Genomic DNA, 27,770 nt, shown 5'->3' on the forward strand with positions numbered 1-27,770 from the left:
GTGAGGAGGAAACATGTTTTTTCCCTACTACTAGAACATATTGGTTTTTCCCTTTTAACAAATCTCATAACCGGTTAGTACTTTTCGTAGGAGGGAAAGGGGTTGTAAAGATAGTAAATATATTTCTTGAATGATAACAGTCGATTGAATACGAATGTTGATAGTGAATGTTGATAACATATATCCAGTCTATTTAAAAATTTATGATAACATATCTCCAAAAATTTATGCAGCACATCTTGCTGACTTTCATGAGTAGTCGAGATTTGGTACCGATATCCCGGTCCATGCCGGGACCAGTTCGGTAACATGTTTTATTCATTTTCATGATCGGTACAGAACGGTATCAGTCTCATACTCATCCTTACAAGTAACGTTTAAAGTTTAATATCATTGATTTATGCTTAAGTACTCTATTAAGTTTAGATTATATTATAATATCCACTAAATACATGCGAGAACTAAACTGCTAGTGTTACCGTTTATAAGACTAAACTGATCGAGATGTCTCTGTATATGGTTTGTTGCGGATGCAATGCTTAAGGTGTATGAAATCGACAAAGCTTGTAGAGTCGTAGTTAAGCTTACCAAAACATGTCGAACGTTTACACCAAACCATACACCACTTCTGTGTAAAAAGACTAGAAGAGCTTTCTCTTATAGAAAAAATAAAAAATGCATTGCAATTAACTTTTGCACCAAAAATTAAACATTTTATACACCAAAACATAGCATCTATACAACAATTTTGTTCCAACTAAACTTTCTGTTAACTCGTAATAACTTGACTTTGTTAACGCGTAATAACTTGACTCTTTATTAGAGCATTTGGCATCCCAGATAACTCTAAAATTTGCACCAAAATAGTGCAAACTTAAAGAGTTAAAACTTTCATTTAAGTTGTGATCCGCCAAAGTTCCAAAAAAGTTATTCTTGGAGTCTAGAGTCTGTAGCCATTTATTGGTACTACATAATTTAGTAAAGTTATTACACTGTAAATCTTATAGCATGTTGTACAAGTTTTCAACATATTGGTAAAATTATCAAATTGTGTGATACCAACATCACCTCTGTATACCGAGTACTAAAGGCCATATGGTCATCAATTCCTGGTAATCAGTGCTAAAAAAGGACATACACTCAATAACAAGAACATATAATGCTAAAAGTGCTCTCAACAGAAATACACTACAGCTTCATAATAAAGAAGCTAAAACCTACTTCCAAAGTCAATGCAATAAAAACTCAAATGCGATAAAAAGAGCATAACTTAAAGTATAATAACAAAATTAGCTTTCAAAATTTGGCATGGCCACATCTGGCTAATATCTTACGATTTGGGTTTTGCCATCATCTCCACCACGGTTCCTGCCATAAGGATTACTTTCACTAAATCCATTCCGGCTTCGTGTTTTTTGTCTGAACTTTGATGCATTGCTATCTATGTTCAGGTTTACCTTTGGAGGGTTTGAAAAACAGAATGATGCTGCAACCGCCTGTTATCAACAGCAAAAATGTTAAACAAATTTGTGGGTCTGTTAATATAATTTGCAGAAATACACGCAATATTTTGCCAGTATTATGTAATCTGTCATAGTGATCATGAATCTAGTACGGGTCGTAAATTTTAACAACTTTTTATAAAGAGATCATATTGGTTGTGTTTCAATTCTAACGTGTATAGTCAATATGTTTATGTGAAAAGGACACTAGTCAAATAGGCGGGAAAGGCCAAATGTCAACCAAGGTGTAATTTTAATCAATAAAACCCTCCAATACAGATTATAATATACAAGATCATATGTAGAGCTAAAACTTGTTATGACATATGAGTGTATGAAAGACTAACACTAACCAATTATAAATTTTAAAAAATGAAGAGGTTTACCTAAAAAAAAGAAAAGAAAATGTGTTTTGGGAATACCTAGCCCAATTTATACCAAAAAACTCTTGTTTAGACCTGCTTTTTCCAACCCATATGATCCACACCCTTTGCCACCAGTAATATCTAGCATCTTTGAAACAAACTCTTCCACCCATGCAGTAACCCCCTCCACATGAGTATGTAACCCATGTATATTTCGTAAACAAGAGTACTAGACAGCAGGCCATCAAAACTCATAGCTAAGAGCTAATCCTTAATGACACAAAAGTCCTGGTGACTTGCTTGGTCAATTTACTTATAGCAGAAGAGAGGAAAAGAAAACTGGGCACACTAGATGAAATAGATTAGATAATATATAGAGGAGTTAGAGTCGAAAATAGTCGGAGAAGCATACGTTACCTGCATATCGAGGCGATGAACATTAAAGATTTCCTTCATGGAATGTGAATTATATGCTAACAAGTATGATCTATATGCATCTTTAGCCGATTTGTTCAAGTAATAATTGCTAGCAACCAACTTTTCCTGCATCAACAGCACAACCATATCATCAAGAAAGACATTAGCTAAAGTGGAGCCCAGTTACATATAGATAGACTTGGACTACACTTAATAACTTACCAATCAAGCAGATAAATTCAAAAAATATAAATTATAAAGATAACGGATTAAAGGGCGTAAAAACTTAAAAGAACCTGAACCATTTCATTTTTAAGTTAATCAGAACCTTGTACCCTACTTGTACAACTCTAAGGCAAAGAGGGTTTCAGGTCGAAACAGCCAGGTCAGTACAACGAATTAACTATTATACCCACGAAAATACGTACCAGATGAGACTGCACATTAGAAATCTTCTTCTCATCATACTCATACTCCTTTACTGGAACCTTTGCAGCCTGTCATACACAGGTTACCAGATTACAAGTCAATTTAGTGATAACCTCAGTATTGTGCTAAAACTGTTGATAATATTACAACAAATTAGCATTAAACAAGTTTCACATAGATTTTTTTGAATACTATTTCTCCACGCACCTTGAGGAATTTAAGAAACTGCAACTCTTCGGGAATAAGGAAAAGCAATGCATTCCCTTTTGCACCTTCTCCACGTGCTGTTCGACCAACCCGATGAATATATTCCTGAAATTAGATAGCAGGTGATCAGATGAACATGTAAACTAACAATAATATATATTACAATAATATATATAAAAAGGTAAAGCTGGAGACCTTAGGCTCATCTGGAGGATCATACTGCACAATCCAGTCCTAAAAGCAAATAGAAAATAGATAACGTTATGTACATTGAAACTTGATTATTATCTGCAGATGTGTCCAGTGATACAAACAAAACAAGAAGAAACAAAGATGGGACCATAATGTAATCGAAATAATAACATATCAGACATCCGGACTTAATTTCTTGAACTATTCCCTGCTACAGAAAGCCATCATAACATGAACTTTGTGAAAACTTAAAACTATATTATCCATTGGAAGATTTAGAACTTGGACAAACCAGTACTTCAGATCAGCATGACAATACCGAAAATTACCAATTTCAACCCATTACACAACCACCCAGACCTGCCCAATTTGTAAACTACAAGAAGGATCCACATACCACAGAAGGGATATCAAGACCACGAGCAGCAACATCAGTACATAACAATATTCCTTTCTCTGCTTTGCAGAAATCAAAGAATGTCGAAGTTCGCTTCTGTTGCTTTTGCTTCCCGTGAATATCAAAGCATTCAATTTTGATAAACTGAAGAAGCTCCGAATGAAACTTCACTGAATTGCACGATGAAAAGAAAACCATCACTTTCTTGGACAAATTTCTTTTCAAGAAAGAGTAAAGAAGTAGAAGTCTCTTTGCACTCGGCACCACACAATATCCTTGTTGCAAACCTTCATTAGTCACCTAGAACATCCATAAATCATATAATAAGCAATAACTCATAAGAAGACAATAAAAATATAGACATTAATTTTGGTGTAGCAAAAAGCATAGTTTCTTTACCCTGGACCTCCCATCATCTACATCAATATAAACTGGAGTATTCTGAAACGATAAGCGTGCAAGGTCCTCAACCTGGAGAAAGAACAATCAAATAACATATTGAATAAAAACCAGTATCCGATATATAATATTATAGTTGTTCAGTTTTCAGTATTATTATTTTTAACCTTTTTTCAGATTACAGAATGCTAAGTCGTTTAGCTCCTGAAGGGGTAATCCAAGAGTATGTTACCCTTAATGAAGTTACAATCTTTCTCCATATAAAGGAAGTTTGAAGGTTTGATAACATACTTGAGTAAGAGAATTAAATTAAATAATCACAAAAAGGTTTAACTTGGTTTTCTTTTTTCCTTATTGAAGTTTTTCACAATAATATATTTATTCATTTCATAATTAGATAACCATTCCTCTAATATCATTATACATTTGTATGCCAAACATTGTTGAAGCTTGCATTACTTTCATCGATAAAGAGGATAAAATAAAACGACCACAATTCTGAATAATATAAAACATTGTTGAAGGTTGCATTACTTTCATCGGTAAAGAGGGAGAAATTAAACGACCACAATTCTGAATAATATAATATGTTTGCGAAAAACATTACACTTCTAAAATTAAACAATGATGAGACAAATTAGAGATTTGAGCTTGTACATATGAAAAATTGAAGTTAAACCAAGACTGAAAATGTTTGACTTGAGAATAGTACCTTCTTGGTCTGAGTGGCAGAAAAAAGAGCAGTTTGCCTTGTCTGCAAATAATAAAATAACAAAAGTAACACAGTTTAGTTCATTATACTGCAGTAAGTGAAATATCATAATTGCAATGTATTGGGCTGCTACGAACAGATATTATTCAAGACCCACCCCATAGATACTCTAAAATCTCATAAGTAGCCAAGTAGGCGAAACCATTAAGTGTGACGGGGATCTAATTACATCAATGTCTAGAAATTGCAATCTTCTTCTATTTAAACACAAATGGTGCTACTGAACCACAAAAAAAACATACCTTCGGTAAGATTCTAATAATCTGCTTCATTTCTTCTTCAAAGTTGGCTTCCAATATTCTATCAGCTTCATCAATGACGAAACACTGCAAAAACCAAAAGTTAGAATTTGCAAAAACTTCCTTAAAAATATTGTGTTTCATCAAGACCAAATTAAGTTGTAATATCACATATTTAATTATTCGTTAGGTAATTCTGGACAGCATAGATATCTAAAGTGAACTACTAGTCTACTATACCTTCAGGTTCTTATAAATAAACCCTTTCGTGTTTTGTAGATGATCAAGAAGTCGGCCAGGAGTAGCTACCAACAAATTAACTCCCTTCACAATACGCTCTGCCTCACCTCTTCGTGCTGCACCACCAATAACCAGACCAAGAGTCTGCGAATGATACTTGAGAAGGTCCTTTGCAACCGCATGAGTCTGTAGAATCAAAATACAAGAAAAAGCCATCAAAACTAAACTCTATGTTCCAAACCAACGTAATCTGGGGAATAGAAATAACAGAAAATCACATATATATGTAGTATGTACCTGTATTGCAAGCTCTCGTGTTGGGCAAATGACAACGACACCAGTCCCATTTCGTGGAGCAAAGTGAGCATGATATAACAGCTCGATTGCAGGAACAAGAAAGGCTAGAGTTTTACCAGAACCAGTTCTTGCAGCACCAAGAACATCCTTTCCTTCCAAAAGAGGAGGAATTCCTCTGGCTTGAATCTGTTGTAATCATAACATACAATTAAGCTCATTCATAACCCTTGAAACAAAACAATTAACAAAAAAGTAACGAAATTTTTGATGCAAGTAAGTAAACCTGAGTCATAAATGGAAAACCCAAATCGAGAATAGCTTTCTTGGTTGGTTCGGATAAGGGCAAATCAGTAAAAGCATCACTACTCATAATCCCAGTATCAACGCCCTTCTTTTTCACCTTTTTTACCTCCTCTGCTGCATCCTCATCCTGCATTTCATCATCGTCGTCTTCGTCCTGCTTTTCAATCATCTTTTTACTCTTCTTGAGCCTCTTCTTTGTCTGCTTCTCCTCCTCGTCCCTATCGCCTTCTTCCTCTACCGCTTCGTCATTCTGCGCATCTTCTTTTTGAACCATCTTTTTAAGTTTCTTCTTTTTGGACTTGTCTTTCACCTCCAAGGCCTCTTGAATTTCAGGGAGGTGTGTGACGTCATCACTAACGGGGTGTTGGTCTACTCCTACAGATTCAAATTTTTTGTTCTTGTTCCTCTTTCGTTTTTTCTTCTTTGAATTAGAATCAGCATTATTATGAATATTATTGGTATTAGCTAGATTTTCCATAGCTGGCAACCACCACTGTCTCTGCTTAACTATATCTATCCTATTCAATAAACAAACAATACAAAGAGTATTATTGTTGTTGTTGTTGTTGTTGTTGTTGTTGTTGTTGTTATAGGAAAAAACACAAACATACACACATATATAGCCGAGTAACAAGGATAACGAAACAGCTTCAAATGAAATTAAAAATAAAATATGTATAGTATATATATATATAGGGGGAGTGATAGATAGTGTTATTTAGCTTAATTAAAGAGATATGAATACCTGCTATTTTGAACAAGTAAGGAAGGAAGGATGAAGAAATCAAATGAATTGATAAGCGAGTGAAAATAGGATTTGTAAAACAGGCGGCTGAGTGAAGGAAGGGGAGAGGCCGGAGAGTAACACCTCTTTTTCTTTCGAGTGTTTGCGTTTACAAGTTTAGGGTTTTAGATGATGTTTAGGTTTTTGTCATCCGACCAGAGGTGTTAAATATCTTAGCTATTTTTTTTTTTTAGAAAATGTTAAATACAAATTCATTTATTTATTAAAAAAAAAAAAAACAACTAGGTTGGATAAGTTGTTGGAACTCTTGTCTCTAAAAACAGAGATCAAGGATTTGATTTTCATGCCCAGCAAAAATGTCATTTTCCAACTTTGGTAGATACTAGAAGCAGATTCTCTACCATTACTTTACTTTTTCTATTAAAAAAAAGTTTGTGTTTTTTATATTAAAATCTTAATCTTTAAATTTTATGCTAAAATACTTTATACTAATAGAGAAACTTTTTTTCAAATATCTATATCTATATCTATAACTCTTTATAAAACAAACTACCCCTCTCTCATTTTTAAGTTTCTACCTTTAAAATATCTAAAATACCCCTAACTTTCAATACATTCTTAACCTACACACCACATCTGCCAAAAATATCCCTAAAATTTTTTCCAACTCCAAACTATTTCTTTTTTTTTTTACTAATTTAAATATTTTAACCTAATATATTTAATTAATTATAATAATCTTAATGAGATTATTTACGAGATACATCTTTTAACCCTAAAAATAACTACACAGCCCCTTTTTACATCAATTATTTTCATATTAACAACCAAACCATTACCGTTACCATCGCCGCCACCACCATCCATCGTCATGACCGCCGCTGCATTGCACGGGTACCCCTCTCGTTTTAACCTATGCAATTTTACTAGTATTAGGGCTTTTTGTTTTATTTATTTATTTATCTATTAAATAAGTGATATTTAAATAAAGTGACTATTTAGATAAGCTAGAGAGGTATTTGTATAATTCGGCGATGATGTTAGTGGAGCCGGCAATGTGATAGTAGCGACTAGCGATGGCGGTGACAGCAATTATGTATTCATATTGATGTAAAAACGGTTAATCTTAAAATTAATGTAGGTGAAAATTTTTAAAAGAGTATTAAAAAAAATGTTGAACTTTTTTAACACTTTTAAAAATAGAAAATACATGAAATCTTTATTAAATAATAATGACTTAATTGGTAAAGCAATGTTCATGTCTTTTATTCCCTGTTGTAAAACTCCATGAGTTGAGTCGAGTACTCAAAGATTACTCGCTACAAGGCAGGGTGTTGAGTCGACCTAAATCAGTCGATTACTCCGAGTACTCCTTGCCTTAACCTTGGTTTTATTATTAAAAAATCATATTTTACAAAATAACTTTTAAAGAAATGCACCTTGATGAATCTTTTATCAAGACATTCACCCAAGTAAAAGCTAATGAAAATTTGTTAACATGAAAGCCAAGGGCGGGTTTATAGTGTAAGCCTACCTTATATTCAATTTTATTTTTAAAATTATGTTATAATTTTTTTTGAGAAGCTACATATAAAATTGGTTAGGACTTACCTTCACATCTTATTCTTATATATGGAGGTAATGTTATGTTCATATATTGTTTATATGTTTATGTTATTTGAAATTTGATTAAAAAAAAAGTTTGCAAGATAGAAAGGATAACATTATTGAAGTTATATAATTTTGATGCAAAAACTTACACTTCATTTTAAAAGTTTAAATCTTAAGAGTCTCACTTAAATACTTTTGTGTAATATAAATGTTAATACTTGCAATCCACTTTGACTAATATATCACTTTCAATTTAATCAATATTTTCCATTTAAAATATGATAAATGTTTTTAAAGATTAACCTAAAAATATTCTAAAAATATAAGAAGGTGACATATGGTATTAAATAATTTTATTTCCTAATTTTACACTTTGATTTTTTCACATGTTATCATCTAATAAATAAGAGGACTTTTAGAGTATTAGTTTAGGAGGATTTATCATTTTTCTTTCCATTTATCAAAATGATACTATAATCATTTTCTTATATCAAAATCATTAGAAAAGAAATAGATAAAAATAATAATAATAAAGTAACTCCCAATATCGTCTTCCACGGGTTTTTGGTCCCAATACCGTCTTCGACGGTGTATGGGGAGGTTGATATGTAGATAGGCATGAGGATCTACCATAGGTAGAAAAGGACCTCCAGCCTTGCTGGGCATGAGGATCGAACCCATGACCTCTGTTTCCAGAGACATGAACTCCAACCACTGATCTAACCCAGTTGGTTTATAAAAGAAATAGATAAATCTATTTATTTTATACAAAATCTTATCTTAATAGATATCTTAATAGATATATATACACACTAGTTTTATCCATACAAAAGGTGTTTGATAGCTCAGCATCCCAGACCTCCAATGAATGCTTGTTCCTTAGGCAACTAGGGTTCAAATCCAAGGGGGCGCATGTTTTACTCCAAATGACATTCAATGTCGTAGATATCGTGCTATTTGGCGATCTACCCTGTGAACTACCGCGATGGCATTCTGCCCGGTGAGTGCAAAGACCACATATGGGATGAATAGACTTTAACAAAAAAACAAACGTTATATATATATATATATATTATATATATATATATCTCTTTAAAAATAAATGAATGAAAACTACTTGATCTCATGTATTATTTTGTTCTTTTGTAAAGAACTCATTCTTAGTCACCCACCATCATAATACATAGATTAGATGATATAGTTTCTCCTTTTTTTTATAGTATTTTAACCTATGACTTGTAGTATCATGTATTCATGTTTAAAAAGCACTTTGTATATCATGTTTAAAAGTGCATACTGCTTGTGCAGTTGTCCTTCATCAATACCCACGAACAAAACGTAGGCCAATTCTAGTTCCGCATATAATAGAAGAATTTATGAATGAGAAATTTGGGAGCACTCATAACACTCGTGGTCACCCACATCCTCTCACATCTGCTCGTAAGTTCATGTCTGGTACAGTAGAATGTTTAAGTGTGTCATACATATCCTTTTATGTGTAAAATGATGTGATAAATTATTGAATGTAACATGTGCACGTTCACTCATGTAATCACCTGTTTGTCCACAGCAATTCCAAGTTCATATATACTCCGTATTTGATAACAATTCAAAGTTTTTTTTTTTTTAATATATTGTGTTTTATCTAAATCTTTCACTACAAATTGAAATCAAGCACTTAGATGTCAAAGGCGCCCTTCAAGTTTTGTTCCTTTCAGGGGAGCATTTAATCGTTTTGGTTCTTTTTGGAGCGTAAAAACCATAGTTGCCATGAATTGGTTACTGTTGAGGGCTAGTACAACAACACTACTTTGTTTGCTGTAAGGGTACCAATACAAGTGCAGATATAAAAATTAACTCGTTGTACTGAGTACTGACCCTGAGCGGAATGTCTCTTCACTTTCAAGGGTTGAACCTAGGCTTGTTATTGCCCCTCTTCCAGAGAATGGGATTGCAACAGAGGGGTGGTTTGTGTGGACGATGATGATGATGATAACGCTTCCTTGTGATGGATACTGCAGTCTTCTCTGGCTTTTCCCCATAACACAGCATAGAACCCTAATGATATAATCATCCCGCCCACAACACTGCATTGAAATATAAGTTCATTGTCACTAAAGATGCTTCATTTCGACACTCATTCAGATTAAGTTGAAACTAAAGCATGCATAATTCAAGAGTGACCAAGAGTAAAGACCTTCCAAGATGGAGAGAATCACCGAGGAATATGACACCCATCACAAGTGCAACCACAATTGATAATGGCTTGAACATGGCTACATAGACTGGCCCTTTCAAATGCCGAGCCCATACTTGAATGAGACCATTCAGAAATCCAGTAGAGATGCCCTATATAAACAACAAAACCAGAACCTCATTAAGTGACACCACGAATGGAAATTCTAAAGATAAAAACGATGATGTATTCAATGCAAATTCTTTACCATGTAAACTATAGAAGCTAGCATCAAATCAGGTTTCAGTTTCCAAGCATCTAAATCTCTCACCATAATTAACCCAGTAAACATAGCTATAACCAATCCACTTAACCCAAACACAAAAACAACCATTAGTTCCACTGGATATAGCATCATGATTTGTGCCTGCAGGGTGGTTGCTGAAAACACTCGAATTCCTTAATAATATGCAAGCACTTAAAAATTTTGAATCGAAAGATATGCAATCTGGGTACCTGGGAAACCAAAACGAATGAAAGTAGAAAATTCTGGCTTGCAAGCAAAATCCCACCGATAATCCAATATAAGCTTGATGAATCTGATGAAACAGTAACCGGTGCACCATCGTATAGTGTCGCCACAAGTGCACCTGATATTGACACTACTGTTCCCACAATTTTCGCTTGACTTGTATAACTTCTCAAATTCAGTTTTTCCATTCTGACAAGCAAAAAACAACATAAAACATTTTTCTATTTGTTTCTTGTTAGATACAACTCTACAAGCGAAGATAACATACCAACGTCAATTAGTACCAATTACCTGAAGAAGAATGCAAGTATGAAAGTGAAAGCGGGTGCCAGATTGCTCATAACTGAGGAAAGTGTAGGAGAACTGTACTTAACACCGACGTATCCAAAAAGCTGAGAACTGTACCTGGTGTTTACAGCATTGTGAATTACCATATCTTTTATTCAATTTTTACTAATCGAAATGGAGCAAAAACTATCAATAAGAATGTACAAAACTTGATTTATTTTTTAAGGACTAATAACTCCATCTCAAAGATTAAAAAGAGCCACTTTTTTCATGATAATGAGCTACACAAGCAATTAGTACATTTGATTGAGTAAAAAAAATAAAATAGGGAAATCGTTAAAAAAAAAAAAGTCACATAAAGTAGCAGCAAAAATGTGGTGAAGTCACTCAACATTTTTTGTGTTTGCTAAAGTCATTCGACTACATTTATCTCAAAGACAGGTCCATCAAAATGTTTGTGTAAAACCATCAATTTGACCTCTTATAACCAGTTACTCGCCATTTTAGATGGCGTGACAACTTATCCTGACACATAGAAAAAAGTAACGTTCAAAAAAAAGAAACATACAAAAAAGTACTTGTTATGGGACGAAAAGGTAACTGGATGCATACAATAGATAGGAACCAAAAGTTTGTTAGATTCATTAGGGCTTTTGAGAGTGTGATACATATAATACCAAAACTGGAAAAGTTTAATTTAATTCCACACGCGTGTCCCTTTATATTATTTAAAAGTATATATTTTACCATGGATGTAAAAGTCGCTAGGTGGTACTTGAACAGAGTAATCAGCCTAGGGCCCTAGGCAGGGAGTACATGGATAAGTATTTTTATATATAAATTTCGCAATTATATGTATGACATTTTAATAGAACCATAGAATCATGCTGGAAAGTTCAAACATAAACATAATTGGTCATAGGGCCCTAAAAAAATATATTTAGAACCATTAACACAATTGTTAAAATACTTCAAACCGATTTTCGACCAAGTTTGACCTAAACATTGACCGAAGGAATTTTGGCCTACTGGGCTCAACTCACCTAAATATCCTCTATTTAGCTTAATTTGTGTAAAATATACAAATATATATACTTTTGAATAAGAAAAAGCTAATTCAGTGACTTAATAAAACACAAAAATTGTTTGAATTGAATGACTTGAGAGTAATTCATTGGGTTTCACGGGAGAGGATAACCTCTCTTGTGGATGAGGGCGGGCTGGGGTTGGGTACCTTGCAAAATAATAATCTAGCTCTTTTATCCAAATGGTGGTGGCGCTACCGTTTGGAACCGGATAGTTTGTGGAGTCGCGTTATTACGGCTATTCATTACTCCTCCTCCCGTAACTGTTCCCCCTTGCCTTCTCGGAGCTCTTTTGTGGGAGCTTGGAAATCCATCTCCGGATTAAGCCCCCGCATGTCTCGTCTTGATGTTTCTTTCGAGTGTTTGTTTACAGGAATTTTAGGAAATGGGAACAAACTCAAATTCTGGATTGACAAGTGGCTAGGCAACTCTCCATTGTATTTGTCCTACCCAGATTTATTCAAACTGGAATCACACAAAAGTTGCCTTGTGAAAGATCGTTGTACAGGTGAAGGTAGTTTCTCGCAATGGGTATGGCATTGGACCCGACCTCCCTCTACTACAACCGAGCTGTATCAACTCCAAGATATGTTATTCAGGATTCAGAACATCTTTCTTTCAAATGCGGAAGACACATGGGAATGGACAATTGACAATAATTGATGATTTCAGAGGTGGAATATCTGATCTTCTTCTGCACACAAATATAATAATCATTATATATATATATATACACTAGATATTTTATCTCGCGCGATGCGCGGCTAGTTAAAAAGGTTATTTTATGCATTAATAAATAGCTATTCTATAGGCTTATTACTAGATGTAGAACCCGTGTGAAAACACGGGATATATTTGGAAGTATAACCTTAACAAATAACTTAAAATATGTCTTAAAAAAACAATTGTCTCATTTTATATGTTTACAAATTATAATATCAAAACTTTTAAGAAAATAAAACAGATATTCCATTACCCATTACATCAAAAATAAAACAACAATGTGAATTAGGAAATTGCTACTTGAATCTTAAGGGCACCTACATTAGAGGCTTCCCAATGGAGGCCACAAATCCACCTCAGACTAGTCCCTGTCAGCGTCACATCAGCAAAAAACACTCTAAGGACTAATCCCCCAAAATGAACCTAATGGACTCATCCACCTAAGACTAGTCTTGGACCCACCAATTATTTAATTCTACCAATTTATCCAAACTTTACACTTTTAACCCTCTAAAATTATAACAAACTAAAACATACACAAATAAAAAACACTTCATTAAAAATAAAAACATTACACAATCTATTAAAAAAAACACATTACAATACTTCAAATAAAGAAAACACACATTAAAATAAAAACATTAACAATACTTTATTATAAAAAACACACATTAAGTCGGGAGGCGCCATACATGCTCCGTAAGATCATGGCGAAGAGCATGATGCACAGTGCGATCTCGAAGCTCCTTGCCGGTACGTTGGTGAAGTGCAATCCTTTCCTGGAACGTATGCTCCGGTAAGACGATTTGGTCAATGTCGTCTCCTTCCTCGAGTGAGCTTATGGCGTACCCCGCGTCTTCAACGACGCTACGGGGTATGTATGGTCTTGATGATTCACCTTGTTCAAGCAAATCAACACATTCGGCCATCATACCAAAAAGCTCGTCATTATCGTCTCCAGTAGGAAACAAATCGGGTCTCATGTACGTTGATAAACTTGAATGAAACTGGTTGTTCATGATGATTTTATGTATACGAAAGTGTGTTTTGGTATAATATAGCTGAATATATGCAAGAGTGGTGTGAAATGGTGGTTCAGATGAAGTGTATACATAGCCATTTTGAAAAACTAGCCGTTAAGGACTAAAGTTGTAACTTTTTTGAACCTGTTTTGAACCATATAACCGTTTAGGGGCTAAAGTTGCCAAAAGTTGAAACTTATGTTTGTCTTCTTCCTTTGAATTTATAGCCGTTAACATTCAAAAAAAAAAAAAATTAGAGGCGAGACTAGTCCCTGGAGGGACGAACGTGCCGGACGAACGACCCGAACGAGTCCCACCCAACGGTGTGGACTCGTCCCTGTGAGCCGGACGAGCGCGAGAACGAACCATTGGGGACCTTCTTAGTGCAACCACCTGTTTGCACTTTAAACCCTTTAGCCCACTGTCACAACCCAATTGTAATGATTTAACCAATCTACACCAGCAACAATACTCCATACTAAGCATCATCAACCTGAAAAAAATTCATCCCATCAAAATTGTCGAGTTGGATCTTCAAAGTTGCATCAAAAATCTCCCATAAGAAAACCATAGAACATAGAGAGGTCCTATACAACAGTAAAGGACCATTGATTAACCACAATTTTTCTATAGTCATGAAAATGAACCATTGGCCCATTAGAAAACCAAAACAACTGGAACTTTAAAGTTAAATGCAACATATCCAATTAAACTCAATGAGTCACATGTATCTACTGTTATATATATTTAGAAATTATAATAGAAAGATAAAGCTCTAATCATCAATAACCAATTTAGACCTTCAAAACAAACTCGAACTTTATACATATAAAAGAACAACCTTCTACGAATCTGATAGGTCCAACCCAACCTGTTTTGACTCATTCCCAACCCACTCATTTTGCCGATTCTGACATCAGTTGATTGCCGTCAACTGTTTTTAATCATAAAACTTATGGCATGTTTGCTTTTTTAGGGATGTCATACTTCTTTATTACCCCATTTGCATTAAAAAAAACTCATTCAGTAAATAAGTTATATAACCATGGCAAAGCAATACCATATCATCTCAAAGTCTACAACAAAAATCGCATATTCAACTTAAATTAGCTTCTAATGATACGTTGACCATCCTTTTTTATGATGCACATGTGAACTATGCATCATGGTCTTGAGTAAAAGTTGTTTAAAAAATGACCTAAAAATCGACACAATGATCGCATATCAATGTTGTGTGCAACATACCAAATCAGTGTCTCATAAGCTTCATATCTCACAATTCTCAATCTGTACCATGTTGTGTGCACACCATATCAATGAAAGCAAACTTGTTGACAAATTAGCATAGAGATACAAAATTACCCGACTTAAATCTTGTAATATAACTATAATAATCAAGTAAAACGTTGCACTTTTAGAAGACGGTATGAGTACTTTTTAGGGACAATTTCCCCCAATATAGTAGGGGGAACACGTGAATGAGTAAAGTGGGCCTCAGTTTGTCTAACCATTTTCGCTTTCTTTTCATGCATATCTGAAACGATTAGGTTATCAAAAATTAACAAAATTAGTAAAGTGGGCCTAACAAAATTAAGAACATGCCCATTACACCAACACTTCCACCATTAACATAAGTTAATATTTAATGTAGATAACTGAATACATAGGTGATAAATATTGTAAAACCAACTTGCAACACCCCAAAAATTTATACTTTCTTTATATACAAACGCAGTTACAAACTTAAACTATATGGACAAATTATCAAAATAACTTTGAGACTAATCAACTAAAAATTAGATTAATTTTAACGAATAAAAAGTAACAATTATGTTTGATCGTTCAGGACATCAGCCCAGGGGCTGTTTTTGGGTTCTACTTTTCGGCCACTTAGAAACCTTCGTTTTCAATCAGCCTTGCATCAAATTAAATACATTTAAACTTACTTTCGTTGTACGTTTTTAGTTACCCCCAAAAAATAATACACGAAAATTTACAGTTGTGTAAAAACATGATAAGAGAATTAATATGGCCATACCTCTTGTGTTAGAGTCCCGGTTTTGATCATAAGAACATCATACTAACTTATGATTTAGAAGCACACCAAAGACTCCATCTTTGCCCATGTCCATAATAATAACAAAAGCTCACGACAAATCCAACATTAAGATATTAATTATTAGACACTGATAACACACACTCATTGTTCACATGATCTCCAACTGAAATCTATTCAACAAAAACACAAAATCTGAATCTAATAGAGAAATCTGAGTCTATAATATGTATTCTACGTTTGTGCCATTATATATATGCAAGGATTACAAAATATGGATCCAAGAAGGGTTGATAGTGTGTATATATAAACTGGCCTGCAAGCATTATATATATTTTTCACGACCTCCCTCAAAAGTGTCTTTTTGGGATCATTTGATCTGTAAAATATTTAAATAAAATATGGATCCAAGAAAGGTTGATAGTGTGTGTATATATATAAACTGGCCTGCAAGCAACCTACCAACCCACCCACTATGCCACCTCTAGTAATTCAGTATAGAATACTCGTATCATGTTTATCTGTTATGCCAAGAGAGATGGGCATAAAGATACCTTTGCTGTCATTTAACATGTAGTATCCTAAAATCAAGTCAGTATTAGCAAACACCATCGGAACATCAAACTCATTTGTCAGTTCCTATCTCATAATCACAAAACAGTTTTACATGAATAAACTAAATTAATGAGCCATGAAAAAAGTTTTTTTTAAAAAAAAAACTACCTGCAGCTTGCTTCATTAACTGATCAAAGTTCAATAGAAGTTCATTAAGTACCTTTCCGAGTGCCTAAATTTGGAGAACAAAACAAACATCGTTAAGAACATAAAATAGGTACGAACATAAAGAACCAAACACTTTCTTCACTCATCAGCCATTTCCACATCATTACCCTGCAAATATTAAGCAATTAGACATCACAACCCAAAGGAAAATTACTAAGATAAAAACAGAAAACATAGTAAAAATTTCAATACCTTTAATAATACCACATTGTAAATAAAAAGTCATGGTGTTCTTTAAGATTACAAAGACCCAGACATGTTCAAGGAAGAGTAATGATTCATCATGGCTGCATTAAAAAAGCAAATGTGACAGTAAGGTCACATTCACACATCAAATGTCATACCAAAGAGCACATAAACTCAAGTATCTTTGAATCTAAACACATCATCACAGCCAATCAAAAGGAACACATCAGCTTTTATGAGATAAACTCCTAAGCTCCTTTAGTAGGAAATCCATCATATTAAGGTATTCAAGGTCGTATAAAATCCCTTAAACCCTCAACTTTTGTATTTAGGACAGATTTAGGTACCAATATATATGATGGCTCAAACATGCTAAAGTTAGACTAATGATTCATCATGGCTGCATCAAATAAAGTTGTCATGTGAAAATGTCACATACACAACTCAGATGCCATGCCATGGAAGACATAAGTTTAACATTTTTTTTTCTGAATATAAACACATCATCATTGCCAATAAAAAAGAAACAACCATCATATCATAGAAATAAATCGTTCAAACTCATTGTCCATATTTTGAAACCTAAACATAAAACATGAAGTACAAACATTAGCAAAATAAACATTACTTAAATAATAGAATTTGCAATAGCCACTGTTAACACTCTTGTAATCTCTACAAAACACCTAAAATATACATATATACCTAAAATAATTCCATCTAATCAACTCGTAAACACTTTTTGAATAATCAAAACATATATATATTGAGATATATATATATATATCCATGAACTTTCTGATATATCCATGAAATCGAATTTTTTCACCAAAATCGAAATCTTTCACTTTCTGATATATCCATGAACTCGAACTTTTCCACCAAGCTCGAATGTACCTCCACCATGAATGACCATCATCCATCAAAAACAAAAACCCATAAACAACACTTACCAAAAGTTTTAAACATGATTTTAAAAAACCCCAAATCACTAATTACAACAAAAAGTTTCATAAAATCGTAGATCTAGATAACAAAATAAATCGATTTAAAAAAAAAAAGCCAATAACAACAAAAACAAAGATTGGAAAGTGTTACCTTTTCATCATCTTCATCTCTCAAAATCGATAAAGGGTCCATCTTCATCATGTTCATCTGCAAGAAATCTGATATGTGGAAAAACAAAGGAAAAAATCAAACAAAATTATTTTTTGATATATCCATAGACTCGAATCTTTTTCTCAAATTCGAAAACAATCAACTTCTGATATATATTTTCTTATATATCCATGAACATCTTTTCTCCAAAATCGAAATCATTCACCTTCTGATATATATTGATATATATATACACATATGTATGTATGTATATATATGTGTATATATATATACGAACGGTATATATATATGTAGATCCGAAATAGTGAAAAATGAAGACATGAATATTAAACCCAATAAAGTAGATGTAATAGCAGATCAGATTCGAGAGAGACAAAAATTTGAATCTGATTTTTTTTTCTCTAATAAACATAAAAGTTTTTTTTTTTATTGAATAAAGAGAATAAACTTCTTTGAGAAGCTAAATCCAAGGCTTCTCAAAGAAGCCATCTTTTACACAAAAGGCCCACCAATATATTTATTTATACCAAAAAAAACACATACATGACATAATCAATTATGTGTGTTTTAAGTGTATTTTTTGATGTGTACAGGCTTAGAAGCCGACACATAAGCCTTAAGTGAGATCATCACTTAAGCTCCTTTAGTAGGAAAGGGAGATGTTGAAATTGATTATGTTATAGTTAATGGTTAATTCCTGGATTACTCTGGTCATCTTTTGTCTTTTCTGACATGTCGATATCACAGTCACTAAACCTACTATAGTGATTATACACCAACATTTAATCTAAGATATTTTGATATCATCAACAAATCAAACGTAAATCGATAATGTAACATGATATCTATATATTCATCAAACGAAATAATATATACAAAGTAAAAAAACTAAACATGACAAAAATTTAGTCATATAAAATACACATAAATACAATACGAATAAGTAAAAAACTAATAAGAGAAATAAGAGAAAATCATTATAGTTTTTGATTTCAGTTATGCTGAAAAGATGGAGAAAAAACCTTATGTAGTGACGGGAAAAAATAATCCTAAACACAATTAGGAAATAAAGTATTTTATCTCCAACAATCAAGAAATTCATTCGTAAAACTCAAAATAACTACTATTATCATTATAAACTAGACTTTTTTTTGTGGCTAGAATAACCAATTTTGGTTAAGGTTTCGGCCAAGAGAACGAAGGAGAAACAACAAAATTGTTTGGTCGTGTATAACTTAATAATATTTTTAAATAAATTTTAAAATTTGACATAGTGTTCAAAATTGTATATATTTGAATAAATAATATTATTTATGTCAAATATCATTGCCAAATTAATAGATGTATTGGACGTCTTCTTATATCTTAATATGGGTTTTAAGTTTTTTTTTTTTTAATTTTGTGTATATGATTTTGATTTAATATTTTATGTTATATTTAATAAAATAAATTACATTGGTTTGAGAATAAATAGATGTTATAAGATAAATATTGTAAAAAAAGTATGGAGATGCCACGTAGGATACAATCTATGTGGCAATGTTTAAAGCTAGGTTTATGTTGAAAGAAGGGTTTAAAAGGCTAGGATTTTTACTGTTTTAATATATATATATAGATTGGTATACGGCAGAAGAATAACTTTATAAATTAAAAACCAATTGAAAAATACTTCATGATTATGATAAATTAACAACGAAGAAAACTGTGAAACATAATATATGTATAGATAGATTATTAAGAATACCTTTATAAATTAAAAACCAATTGAAAAATACTTCATGATTATGATAAATTAACAACGAAGAAAACTGTGAAACATAATATATGTATAGATAGATTATTATAAAGGGCTATGTAATTTGAGGTGTACGTGTTGAACGTAATATATATAGTTTGATTATTATAAAGGGCTATGTAATTTGAGGTGTACGTGTTGAACGTAATATATATAGTTTGATTATGAAGTGTATATAGTAAATAGAAAATGAAAAAAAAGAAAGAAAGAAAAGGTAATAAAATATGGAGGTGCCATGTAGGATAAATCCTATGTGACATGTTTAGAGATAATTTTAATTTGAGGTGGATGACTTTAAAAAGTCAGAATAACTATTCTTTAACTATTGTTTTATTATGTATATAGATATATAAATATAAAGGAAATGGGGTTTGTGAGTAGATATTAAAAATAAATAAACAAAGAAAGGAAAAAGTGGAAGGAAGGAGGATTGCCTGAGAAGAAGGAAAGGAATAAGGAAAATGAAACCGACAAGGAAGACATAAGCGGTGAAAACATATGAATTGATGATGTTTTGGGAAGAAGATGATGATTTGAAGAATAATGTGTTTCCACCAACTATATATGATGCATTCTACTAAAACCATTGAGGTAAATGGGAGTACATCTTTGTAGCAAATTCTTCTACTAGCTGTTGTTGAAGAAGTCATATGTGCTTGGTTTGTTTTGGTTAAATCACATTAACGTACTCAAAGGAATATATGTATGTGTGAGACGAACAAACACAAACACTCCTTTGTAGTCGTAATATGTTTTTGACTGTACCGTCAATTACTCTATAGTTACATCGAGGATGGTAATTATTCCTGTATGGAAATATTCTTTTTATAAAATAATCGTAAGTCCATGCGACGGGGCAACGGGCATTCTACTTGAGCCCATTTAGGCAAACTATTTAAAAGCCCAGACATAACCAATCCACAAGCCCAATATTATGTTACTTAAACCCTGAACAAGGATTGTTAGTCTAGGCCTCTAGGGTTTTGGGGGTAAAACTAAAAAAAAAAAGAAAAAAAAAACCCGAAGCGTGAAATCAAATGGAAGAATCCGGTATGGAATTGGGGTTGAAGGTATCAGATGCAGAATTGGTGTTGTATCTTCATCCTTCCAAGTCCAAAAATGTCACTCACGCCATCTTTGATGAACTCAGCTCCATGCTTTTCAAGTATTTCTTCTTTCCCCTTTTTTTCTTTTCATCATATACTCCTTTGTTTCTAAGAATATTGCTGGCTGTTGTGAAGTTAGAAAAATCTGTAGATAATATATGAAACAAATGCAAGCAGGTGGCATACATGTTACAAGTCATGTGTCCCTTCATTGCTTTGGTTTCAATTAGAGGAACATAGCTTACCATTTTCATTGGTGTGTATGTAGTTATAATTTTTAGTTCTCTTGTGTGGTTTTAACAGAAGTTGACGATAGAGTTAGTTAAAAACAATTATTGGGTCATACTTTTAGACCAAGAGACGCCGGTCACACACATCTCCAAGGAGGCGATGCTAGCTTCTGTAAGTAATGTACAAGCCGTAGGCAGTGACCAACTTTCAAAACTTGTGGTCCGAAAGCTATTAGTAGTAGTTTAAGAGCCTTTGTCTATCTCTAATGCCTACACTAAAAAAAACACGCTAATTTTAGGGAATGTTTGGATTGGGGTTATGTTGGGCTAATTGAAGTTTCAAAAAGTTGAATTAAGTATATTTGAGTATGAGAAGTGAGACCTTAAGTATGTAGTTAAACAGATTGCTGGGTTTCGTGTATAAGTTTGTGAGTTTTGCTGATTCATTTACAAAAAGGACGTCAACGCCATTTTTCAATGAGCTTCTCTGGCAAGTTTGAATGTGAGATTATTAAAATATTGAATAACATGGTCATAATAATGTATAGTCTAATGTAAGTTTCCTGTAACTATACTTGATGTAGTTAATCGGTATGCTGGAGTATATATGATGTCCTGTACTAATGTGACACGACCCGGCTTGGCTCATTACATAAGCTACCTTATCGTATAGTTAGTCACATCAACCATAGTTGTCAAAAGCGACGGTGAACTCAAAGCGCAAAGACCCTAAATGGGGCAAAGGCGAGAGGCGCCAAAAAGGCGCACGCCCGAAGAAAAAACGCACTAAAGTAAAAGCCAAACCAAATGCCATTCAAATTAGCAAATTCCATCTAATTAACACATAATGCATTAAGCCAAAAAAGTTCAAGACAAATTGTTAAACACAGAAAGTTCAAAACCATTGACAAAAACTTAATTAGAACCACGGACTATGCCATGCCATCATCGTCAAATGTGTCGAGCTCTTCTTCCTCAGAATCATCAATTAAGTTTACATAAGATGCAGGTATTGATGATGGTACATTACAAGACCTTGTTATTCTAGAGGGCTCTCCTGTCCCACTCGCCTCTCCAACCATGGTCCAAGTTAAATCCTCATCACTGTGAACACGATCCTCGTCCATTATCAATGTTAGCCACTCATTGCTATCATCAATGACATCTAGTGATGTTGGATCAAAGTCATCAGGGTTGTCACGACGATTCTTAAGCGTGGTGTTGTACTTGACATACACTATATCGTGCAACATCTGGTCGTCAAGTCTGTTCCTTTTCTTGGAATGGATCTGATCAGAACTATAAAGTATTGTAAACTATTAAACTCATATAACGATTAATGTGTCACTAAAAACTGATATCAGAAATATATAGTATTGTAAAGCTGTTCATATTAAACTCAACAGAAACTTACTTGCTCGAAGGTACTCCAATTCCTTTCACATCTTGATGCACTGCATGTTAAGCTCAACACTTTAATTGCAAATTCTTGTAAATTTGGTGTACCTTTCCCAAAAAGCTTCCACCACGCAGCTGTAAAAATTTTAATATAGACTAGTAATCTAGTATTCTAGTTTCACATGAAAACTGTTCCCTTAGCACTATTCACTAAAAAATTTATCAATGTTCTTTGCTTCCTATCCGTCCATCCATCCGACATTATAGAACATCCATATTGCTCCCACTCTAATCTATGCTCTTTCACCCATTCATCAACGTTACCTACTGCATTCGCTAACAAAGGGACACGCAGTTCATAGTATGACGGGGGCTTTAAATGTGGCCCATAGACTCCTACAGCTTGTATCATATCCTTGAAGCAAGGCATTTTGGCTACATTGAATGCAATCCCAGCTTCGTAGAAAAAGGCAGCAATCTTCTGAATCGTTATAGCTCGCAACTCTTTCTCACATGCATCATTTATGCTTGTCTAAATCGTTTTTCCTTTTGCTTTTTCTGAAATAATATAATAAAGTTTATAAACTGGTGCATATAATTATACATCAAAACAGCAGATAATGTACTATAAACTGGTGCATATAATTATACATCAAAGAAGCATATAAAAGTATATATCAGTTATACTCTAATGTAAGCACATATAAGAACCAACTAATCTGTAAATATCAGTTGTAATCGAACAATAAAAATGTTACTTGTGGTCACAAAAAAATCTAACGGTCCTTTCACATTAGACCTGTAACTGGTTGGTTTCTCCACTCGGGCTTTTTTGTTCTGAGTGTTCTGGTTCTCAAAAGCCTCATCCTCATCAGGTTCATCATCTCCATATCCACCATCTTCGAGATCAATGGTCAAATCTTGGTAGTCATCATTTTTTTTCTTTGCTTTTTGTCGTTCAATGTATTCAATAAGCTCAGCTCTAACATTATCTGGGACCTTTTCACACTTCTGAACATTTCTGTTACCTCCTATCTGATGTTTAGCCTTACAAATTCCCGCTTTGCTGATAAACCCGCAAAAATAGCAACGAACAGCATTTTTGTCATTAGGAAATGCCCACTTGTTGTATTTCCACCCAAGGTCTTTGGATTTTGGACGTTGAGAAACATTACCACCTTGATTCATTGACTCTAACAGATGATAAGAAAAAGAATTTCAGTTAAAATCTTCTGAGTAAGACAAAAGAAAAAAAGAAGAAAACTTGCCTGAAGTTGAAGGGAGAATATGTTGATGAAGGATGATCTGATAATAATGATGATATATTCTGATTGATGTTGATATTTGGAACAATATATAGACGTGATTTTCTCTCTGACTTGCTATTAAATCGCTTCTTGGATAACCAAAGGGTTTTATGGATAATAGTAGTTTGCCGCCTAAATTGTTGGTGGGCTTAGGCCTAGGTTTTCAGGCGGTAAAGTGTTGCCTTACCATCGCCTTGCACCTAGGCGGCCTGGGCACTCGCCTTTAACAACACTGGCATCAACTAAGATGGACACATGGTTTTAAATCTTAAATACACCACTATTAATTTTTTTAGTTTTTTAAATAATTTTTTCGTTCCTATGTTGTCGGGCTTGCTGAATACAAGGGTACATGTAGTTTGTTGTACCTATTATACCAAAATATATGTAATGCATTGAGTTAAAAGGGTAACTTGTACAGTTTTGGTGATGTGAATTGTGTTACACCAAATTTGGTGTAATTTTACATTTCTTATTTATTAGCATGGTGTTTAGGGTTAACATTGGAATACCGTTTTTTGTAGTTTTACACTAAGTTGGGTTTAAAAGTTGGTTCTAGTGTATAAATAGAGATAGATTCATATTATAAATTTATAAGTGTTTCATATTACTGTTTATTGAATCTTATTTTTGGATTTTATATTGGCAGGTTCAATGAAACATTTGATGGTGTTTTATTGGCATACAGTGCTTTTACAAAAGATGAGTCTGCTAAAATCCTTCCAGGCCTAAATCCTTATTTTGGTGTGAAACTTCAGGCACAACTATTACTTTTTTATCCAAAACCAGACATGCTTTTAGGTACTCCACTGATAATTTTAATGATATATGTTGATTATACAGTTCACCAACTGTTGTAAATGTATTTTTCAAAGTTCCATGACTACTCTCAACATTGTTCTGTTGCATGCGTCTTGCGATGAATTTTTAGTATTGCACTTTTGTCAGTTCAAAACATGAAGCTTTATTATGTCATGCATTTATGTCATAAACTCTCTAATTATTATAATCTGTAGAAGGAAAGGTGGTGAAACTTGGGGAGCACTCTATACACGTTGTTGTTCTTGGTTTTTCATCGGCGACTATTATAGATGAAGACATTCGTGAAGAATTCAGTTACAAAGTTGTAAGTACATCAGTGTACATACACTTGAAACCATTGAGTTGGCTTTACAGAACTAATGGCAACACAAACTCTGTGTATCTTTTTTATTACAGAAACACGGGAAGGAAGTTTTTGCTAGCTCCTTAAATAGACGCCATAAGATAGAGATTGGAACCATTGTACGTTTTGTGGTCAAGAGGTAATAAATCCATAATTTATTTCCAATATGTGCTTTTTATGATCTGTTTTTCCATAACAATATCTATTAAATTTTGTATGCGCGTGTATATGCATCTGTTTATATGAGAGTTAGTTAACCTACTTTGTGCCAAGTTTGAGATTTGACTTTTTAAGCTTTGATTGTGATACTTTTGAATTCCAAAAATCGATAAGAGTTCGTAAGAGAAGGCACATTACCATATTGTATTCCCAAATGTCTTTCTTCCTGGTAATGCTTTACATTACCACATCTTGTAATTAGAAAGCCTCTTTGCTGTTCCGGTGGTGGATACTTGCCAAATTTTCTTATTCTTGTAGCAATTTAGATTTTATGTGCTTATACACTTGTGATGTATATATGGATCATTACCCAATTACTGATTTAATTACGACAATTTTGTAAATTGATGATCAACTCAAGTCTATGAATAGCCTGACGTCTGAGATTTCATTGTAGTTTTGATGAGGAAATACTTCATATATCGGGATCTTTAGTTCCACCCAACACAGGAAGTGTCAGCTGGCTGGATAAACCTTTAGAAGAGGCAGATACTACTACGAGGTGTTTTTTTTTTTCTTTCTGAACTTGTAGCTGTTACTATGCTGTTTTTGGAATGCAAATGCGTTTATGCCAAAAGTATAAAGTAACTTACTTTCAAAACTTTTCACGTTTGCAGTACTATCAAGAAGAGGAAAGAACATAATATGGAGAATGACAATGTGTCACTTTACAATGATTCTGTATCTTTGAAAAGTGATAAGCAGATTAAGAAGTCGAAGAAACACTCCAGTGGCAAACCGTTAGTACCTAATTAACATAATCTATTAGTAAATTTTGGTTATCAGCTTATTAGGCTATTGTTGTCTGATGAAATAAACAAACTTGTTTGCAGAAGATAACTCCCCAAATTTGGGACCCAACTATTGGTATTTAACAAATTGGTTCAAGTTTTGCAAAATCAGATGTTCCTGAGAAAAAAAGGAGGTTATACAATGGGAGATTTATTGCTGATACTTGGATTCTCAGTTGCACCGACCTCAATATATGATGGCGCCAAATGACATATGTACCATCTTCAGAAACTGCTTTTGCGTTAGTACTGAATACTGATCGATTAGTTTAAATGCATGTCTGCAGGTTTTTGTAATATTTTACTTTTCATCATTAGTAGTAACATTACATCTAACATCCATAACTTATCAATTTTCTTAGGTATGAGAAGTATTATGGTATTTTCTCATTTCTTTGTATCTACAAATATGACCTCAAGGAGCATGTTTGGCAAAAGAGCTACTAGCTCCTTTGGCTGCTTCTAGTTCATACATGAGTCACTGGCTTTTATTTTCTGGGGCTATTTTAGGAGCCGTGACTTTTTAAAATTGTATTTACAGTTTTTTGGAACATTAGATCTTTTTAAAATCAATTACAAAGCTTCTAATACACATTTTATAAATCCAATATGAAAGTTATTGTTCCACAAGGATCGAATCCAAAACATGAAGTCATGAACTATCATCTAGAAAAGGTCAGTCAATATAGTATAATGTTCATATCCAAAACAAGTCAGGTCAGTTACAAAGACAATTTAGCGTGTATCAAACGCATATATATTAGGTTGATTTTTAGGCAGATAAATCATTTCCCTTTTTCATTTCATTCTTTAAAAACCAATCTTGCTCGTGTTCTAATAGTTGTCAAGAACATTATCAAACCACAAGAATTAAGGTTTATGTTTTGTGCTTATGGGGCATAAAGAAGTTAAGATTATGAATTGTTTCATAATTTATTTCTTCTAAACTCAAAATTGGATACATTTATTTGGAGATAAATTATATTCTTAAAGGTTTAATGATCTTAGATTTATAACAGCAAAAGGTACGTTTATTAGTAGTTTATAGAAACAAGTTATTCAATAGCACAAATCATATCTATACTTCTATATTTCTATATAAAAATTATAACCCCCATGTTGAAAGTTAATAAAAATGGGACATGTGAATTAACCAAAATACCCTTAATGAATTAAATCACCATCAACTCTTAATATTAAATTACATCATTAGTCCATTATATTATAAAATTTCTTTAATAACCCATCTATCTATAGTTCTATACTACTATATAAAAATTATAACCCCCATGTTGAAAGTTTACAAAGATGGTACATCCAAAATGACCAAAATACCCTTAATAAATTAAATCACCATCAACTCTTAATATTAAATTACATCATTAGTCCATTATATTATAAAATTTCTTTACTAACCCATCTATACTTCTATACTGCTATATAAAAATTATAACCCCCATGTTGAAAGTTTACAAAAATAGGACATGAGAATTGACCAAAATACCCTTAATGAATTAAATCACTATCAACTCTTAATATTAAATTACATCATTAGTCCATTATACTATAAAATTTCTTTACTAACCCATTTAAATCAAATATTTTTACCTACACCAATAGATGTCGCTACCACCGTCATCGTCGGCTCGCCGCCACATTGCACGGATATCATGC

General features: G+C 33.1%; 2 protein-coding genes and 1 pseudogene across 3 annotated transcripts; 1 reads left to right on the plus strand and 2 right to left on the minus strand.

The window, feature by feature from the left end:
• Positions 1–1,082: 1,082 nt before the first annotated feature.
• On the minus strand, positions 1,083–6,667 carry LOC122594031 (DEAD-box ATP-dependent RNA helicase 51-like). Of its 2 annotated transcripts, none has more exons than XM_043766509.1 (13): positions 6,505–6,667; positions 5,740–6,272; positions 5,457–5,642; positions 5,160–5,345; positions 4,923–5,006; positions 4,621–4,662; positions 3,909–3,980; positions 3,510–3,809; positions 3,116–3,154; positions 2,921–3,025; positions 2,713–2,781; positions 2,285–2,410; positions 1,083–1,496 (listed from the first exon to the last, which is right to left on the minus strand). In XM_043766509.1, the coding sequence occupies exons 2-13, from the start codon at positions 6,235–6,237 to the stop codon at positions 1,323–1,325; spliced, it is 1,881 nt and encodes a 626-aa protein (XP_043622444.1). In that variant the 5' UTR covers positions 6,238–6,272; positions 6,505–6,667; the 3' UTR covers positions 1,083–1,322. The 2 variants fall into 2 exon arrangements, with proteins under 2 accessions (XP_043622444.1, XP_043622443.1); XM_043766508.1 differs by having other exon boundaries at positions 5,740–6,277.
• Positions 6,668–9,871: 3,204 nt separating this feature from the next.
• LOC122592021 lies at positions 9,872–20,530 on the minus strand (annotated as a pseudogene).
• Positions 20,531–20,863: 333 nt separating this feature from the next.
• On the plus strand, positions 20,864–26,457 carry LOC122593796. Its single transcript, XM_043766247.1, has 7 exons — positions 20,864–21,045; positions 24,571–24,722; positions 24,938–25,047; positions 25,140–25,225; positions 25,703–25,807; positions 25,923–26,045; positions 26,139–26,457. Exons 1-7 carry the CDS (start codon positions 20,918–20,920, stop codon positions 26,143–26,145), a joined length of 711 nt encoding a protein of 236 aa, XP_043622182.1. The 5' UTR covers positions 20,864–20,917; the 3' UTR covers positions 26,146–26,457.
• Positions 26,458–27,770: the final 1,313 nt, after the last annotated feature.

This window comes from Erigeron canadensis, chromosome 3 (assembly GCF_010389155.1).
Source record: "Erigeron canadensis isolate Cc75 chromosome 3, C_canadensis_v1, whole genome shotgun sequence".
In the NCBI taxonomy this organism is placed as follows: Eukaryota; Viridiplantae; Streptophyta; class Magnoliopsida; order Asterales; family Asteraceae; genus Erigeron; species Erigeron canadensis.